The sequence below is a fragment of the Limulus polyphemus genome, unplaced genomic scaffold, assembly GCF_000517525.1.
Source record: "Limulus polyphemus unplaced genomic scaffold, Limulus_polyphemus-2.1.2 Scaffold2649, whole genome shotgun sequence".
Taxonomy (NCBI): domain Eukaryota; kingdom Metazoa; phylum Arthropoda; class Merostomata; order Xiphosura; family Limulidae; genus Limulus; species Limulus polyphemus.
Genome location: NW_013668259.1, coordinates 155,889 through 161,194, shown reverse-complemented (window position 1 = coordinate 161,194; position 5,306 = coordinate 155,889). Strand labels below are relative to the sequence as shown.

The following is a 5,306-nucleotide window of genomic DNA, read 5'->3' as shown; positions in this document are numbered from 1 at the left end:
AGTACATCTCTGGTATTATGTAACTGTTTCTAAACTAGTATATCTCTCTAATATTATGTAACTGTTTCTAAACTAGTACATCTCTATAGTATTATATAACTGTTTCTAAACTAATACATGTCTTTAGTATTATAAAAATGTGTCTAAACTAGTACATCTCTATAGTATTATGTAACTGTTTCTAAACTAGTACATGTCTCTAGTATTATGTAACTGTTTCTAAACTTGTACATCTCTCTAATATTATGTAACTGTTTCTAAACTAGTACATCTCTATAGTATTATACAACTGTTTCTAAACTAGTACATGTTTTTAGTATTATGCAACTGTTTCTAAACTAGTACATCTCTCTGGTATTATGCAACTGTTTCTAAACTAGTACTGGTCTTTCGTATTATGCAAATGTTTCAAAACTGATATAAGTTATAACCTTGTTTGGTTCTAGACAGATGTGAGTTATAACATAGTTTTGTTCTAGACTGATATAAGTTATAACATTGTTTGTTTCTAGACTGATATAAGTTATAACATAGTTTGGTTCTAGACAGATGTGAGTTATAACATAGTTTGGTTCTAGACAGATGTGAGTTATAACATAATTTGGTTCTAGACAGATGTGAGTTATAACATAGTTTGGTTCTAGACTGATATGAGTTATAACATAGTTTGGTTCTAGACAGATGTGAGTTATAACATAGTTTTGTTCTAGACTGATGTAAGTTATAACATAGTTTTGTTCTAGACTGATATAAGTTATAACATAGTTTGGTTCTAGACAGATGTGAGTTATAACATAGTTTAGTTCTAGACTGATATGAGTTATAACATAGTTTGGTTCTAGACTGATATAAGTTATAACATAGTTTTGTTCTAGACTGATATAAGTTATAACATAGTTTTGTTCTAGACAGATGTGAGTTATAACATAGTTTGGTTCTAGACTGATGTGAGTTATAACATAGTTTGGTTCTAGACTGATATAAGTTATAACATAGTTTTGTTCTAGACAGATGTGAGTTATAACATAGTTTGGTTCTAGACTGATATAAGTTATAACATAGTTTGGTTCTAGGGAGGGTAAAGTCCATACTATTGTAATTCAAGAAATTAATGGTGTTCGGTTCTCTGACTTGCAAAAGGTAATATCATAAACTTTAATTAGTTAAGTATATGGGTATGCTCTTCAATTGCTTGTGTTAATGTCTAAGACTAGAATAAAACTACTTTTGTCAAGAAAAATAAATTGTTAGTAACCTTTTTTTGGCCATAATGGTGCGTTCACATGTTTTTGTGAATGAATAGATTTCTTTTTCCAAGGGTTTTCAAAAATTCAGCGTTTGCAGTGATCTGATGTCGACTCTGTTTCATTTTCCTACGAGCCATCTCTAACATCAACCTCTGACTCAGGACGTCCAACGGACTAACGATCGACAAAGAAGGCCTATTACCACGTTTCGATGTGATGGTATTTCCATTTCTGATTGCTGCTTTCGACTTTTTTCCTTGTTTTGGAGGTCCGTCAGCTTTTGTTCCTGAGGCCTTCTTTTCCTGCTGAGTACCTTTGGATGCTTGCACGGATTTTGTGAAATCTTCTAAACGATATTCATCCTCTCCTTCGGTGTCTTGGTTATTGAGAAAGTTTGGTCGTTCATTTCTCGCTCTGGCTTCTTGAGCTAAAGTTCTTATTAACAGGTCTAAAACTAACCTTCTAGCTTTTGGAATATTGTCAACTTCTTCGCCATGGCCATTCGTGTGTCCGTTTTTCTGGGAGTTGTAGCCGATGTGCGAGTCTAATGACTGCGTATTAAGGCCTTCTTGATAGTGAATATTGTCTTTCGGAATACTTTGGTATTCATTCTGAAACATAGTACCGCACACAGTGCATGTGGGCAACATTAAAATCATTGCTAGGACCGTCAACAAAAATCTGTGGTCAATCATCATGATGCTGCTCCTGTGAGAAGAAAACAAATATATTAACATTTTCTCACCGTCGACATAGCAGATAAACAATTGTATCATATAATACTAAACTTTAGTGACCGCTCTGAAACAAGTCCGCGTTAACTACATAAGTATCTGCAGTACTGTAGAAACAACAGCAAAATAACCTAATGATAACGATTAACCGTGAAACAAAAAACAGGGCGAAGAAGAAATATTTGCTCTTCTTAAACCTTGGATGTTTCCTCTCAAACATCATTAACAGTGATGTGCAAAAGATTACTCAGTATAGAATCTGAAACGTTGTCTAATAAAAATCAACATCTAAAAAGAAGATGCTAATTATTTTGTCGTGGAATAAATGAACTGAAGAAGAGTTGGTAGGTTTCTTTAAAGCCATTTGTTTTATTCCTACAAAACAGTTTGTTTGTAGTTATGCACAAAGCTACACAATGGGCTATTTGTGCTCTGCCCACCACGGGTATCGAAACCCGATTTCTAGCGTTGTAAGTCCGCAGACATACCGTTGTACCACTGGCGGGGGGGGGGGCTACAAAACAGAAATATTATGAAGACTAAAATGTGTATAAATATGTTATTTCAAAATTAACATTTATTACTACATTGTTTCAAAAATATTGTTTTGCTTACACGGGATTATATATTAATAGTATTTTTAAACGTTGTTTTTTATCACAAAGACGGAATTAAAAACATCCAGGCTAAAGAACAGTTACATATTGTGAATATACATACTTAGGTAACATTAATCCGTTAAATGTATGATCATAGTCTTAGCTTTCACATAAAAGTATATTTATGTTAAAAAGGAATGAAGATTAATATGTAGCTTCTCCTAGAAAACAAGTACAGCAGGTAAGGAATATTAACGATGTCTCGTTACGATGATGACGTTTCAAATCTTTAGTGCTACCTCATGAAAGTATATGTAAAAGACAGTATTATTTGGATCATTTCATCTCGTTTAAAATCTGTAGAGCCCTGTCTTCGTAGTTGGTTTAGTTGTTGTTTTATCAGTTAACTCTCCTTTAATTTATCATCACATTTTTGTTCTTATATTATATTCTATATCTACTTATATTACAAAATATTTCCTTAGGAATTTCGGTGTTTCAAATGGCCCACATTCATTTTGATATTGGCCTTGGCGAACCAGTGTAGATTTATTCTGTAGACATTATAAGAATGTGGTGAACGTATCATCGTGGAGTAATATAAGCCTTTGTACACTTAGAAATTTATGTAGTGACAAAGTGAAAATCATTTTTGTTGTGCTACCTAAACGCTGCACATTTTTCCAGAATTTTCGCTTACTAATTCTACAGTGCGTGCTATTCTGAATACTTAAATATTTTGGACAAGTATAGGGGCAAAAAAAAATAAGGCAGTAAATTCAAAATATGTATTGAAAATAAAAATTTTAAATACGAATAGAAAAAACTTACTTCCACTGTTAAGAACAGTACAACTTATGATACTCTTGTCATGTTATATGAATTATAACACGTGTATGGATTCAGAAGTATATAGCAAGTGGCACACAATCAGTAAGTCATATTGATAAAGTGACTGGTCACCATAATGAGGAAAAGTTTACGTTGACATACGCGGAAGGCCTGCCATAGTCTGGTGGCTAGGACGTTCGACTCGAAATCTGTGGGTCACGGGTTTGAATCCACTCACCGAACATGCTCGCCCTCTCAGCCGTAGGTGCTATAAAATGTATTGGTCAGTCTTACTATGTGTTGGTAAAGAGTAGCCCAAGAGTTGACTGTTGGTAGTGTTGACCATCTGTATTCTCTCTAGTCTATCACTGCTAAATTAGGGACGACTAGCGCTGATAGGCCTCAAGGAGGTTTGTACGAAATTTAATTTACAAACATATTATCTCCTCGTATTGAAATAAAGATGTTTTTAATCCTCGTGTTATAGAAATAACGCAAGTTATAGAGCGAGCTAAGTAGAATGTCATGTTCCAATCTTGAATTTATCGAATTACTGTTAGTCCTGATATTCATATCCGCTAAATAACGTCTTTTCTTTTTTTCTGTTCTATAAGTGAATGGTTACGAGGTTGGTCCCAGGGACCGAGCCCGTGCTGAAAGAGTTAATAAATACGTTCTCGGGGAAAAAAAATAAGTGACGTTTTTATACGTCTTAAACCACAACAGATTGATCCTCAACTATATGGGACCGAGAGTAGCCCGGTAGTTAGTGTGCCGGATTATCGATGTGCGGATTCAGCGTTCGCATCCAGTTTCTGTCAGAAAAGAGTAGCGTAATAATAACACAGACTTGTTAATTTAAACTTCATAAAAATTGCTTAGGTTTTAATAACAGATTTTCCATAATTCAGTTACGCAGATTTCGAAAATAATACTAATTTTGTTTCTATCACGTAAGTATTGTTTTACAAATCGGGAAGAAAAAACAAAAAACTCTTACTTAGATAAAATTATTATTTCGTTTACCACAATGAACATTTTTTATTATTATGTTTGTGTTGTTTGGCCCTGTGTTGGTGCTTCTCAGTGGCACAGCGGTATGTCTGCGGATTTACAACGCTAGAATCCAAATTTCGATACCAGTAGTGGGCACAGCACAAATAGCCCATTGTGTAGCTTTGTGCTTAATTACAAACAAACAAACCCTGTGTAGGAACTCTGGATTTCGAAGTCGGCGAAAACCTGGCTCAAATCCACGCAATACTGTACACAAAAAGCTATAGGTGCGTTATAAGAGTTACAGTCAATCCTTTAGTTTGGATAGTGGGTAGTAGAGTGCTGCTGAATGGCTGCCTTCCTTCTGGTCAGTAGTTCAAAGTTAGGGATAGTGACAGACACGCTTAGTAGCTTTGCCATAAGTACAAAATAAAAATGCTAGTACCCATAATTAGAAAAAGCAAGAGTATTTTTTGAATCTGTATTAGTTTACTTTCAATGCTAAAAGGTTAAAGTGTTTTGAGACACAATTAAAGCACTTGTGAGCACATAAAACTAACAATATGCATTAAGTTGTAAGTAGGACACATATATGTATTATAGAATACCCTGTGGTCAGCAGAAGAAAATACTTTTCCATTTATAGCTATTTTCTTTCTGTATAAAAAAACGAGAATTCCATATTGATCAAATTTTTGTCATTCATCTGGGTGTAAAATCCCAAAATCCCTCGGATGAAAATATACCTAAGGAATGCAAGCAGACAAAGCTTTGGCTTTCTAATTGCTCCACCTGTATAAACATAGACCCCAAGGAGACATGAACCACTTTGTCCTGGTGTTGTTGTTTGTTATGGATTTCGCGCAAAGCTACACGAGGGCTATCTGCGCTAGCCGTCT

General features: G+C 34.5%; 1 protein-coding gene across 1 annotated transcript in view; it reads right to left on the bottom strand.

Moving 5' to 3' along the window:
• LOC111087796 overlaps nucleotides 1-5,306 on the bottom strand; it is a 47,459-nt gene that overhangs the window by 3,849 nt on the left and 38,304 nt on the right. Inside the window, exon 2 of the mRNA XM_022395725.1 lies at nucleotides 1,256-1,955. Within this exon, the coding sequence (XP_022251433.1) occupies nucleotides 1,280-1,945 (666 nt within the window). The 5' untranslated portion in view covers nucleotides 1,946-1,955 and the 3' untranslated portion in view covers nucleotides 1,256-1,279. The remainder of the gene's footprint in view (nucleotides 1-1,255; nucleotides 1,956-5,306) is intronic.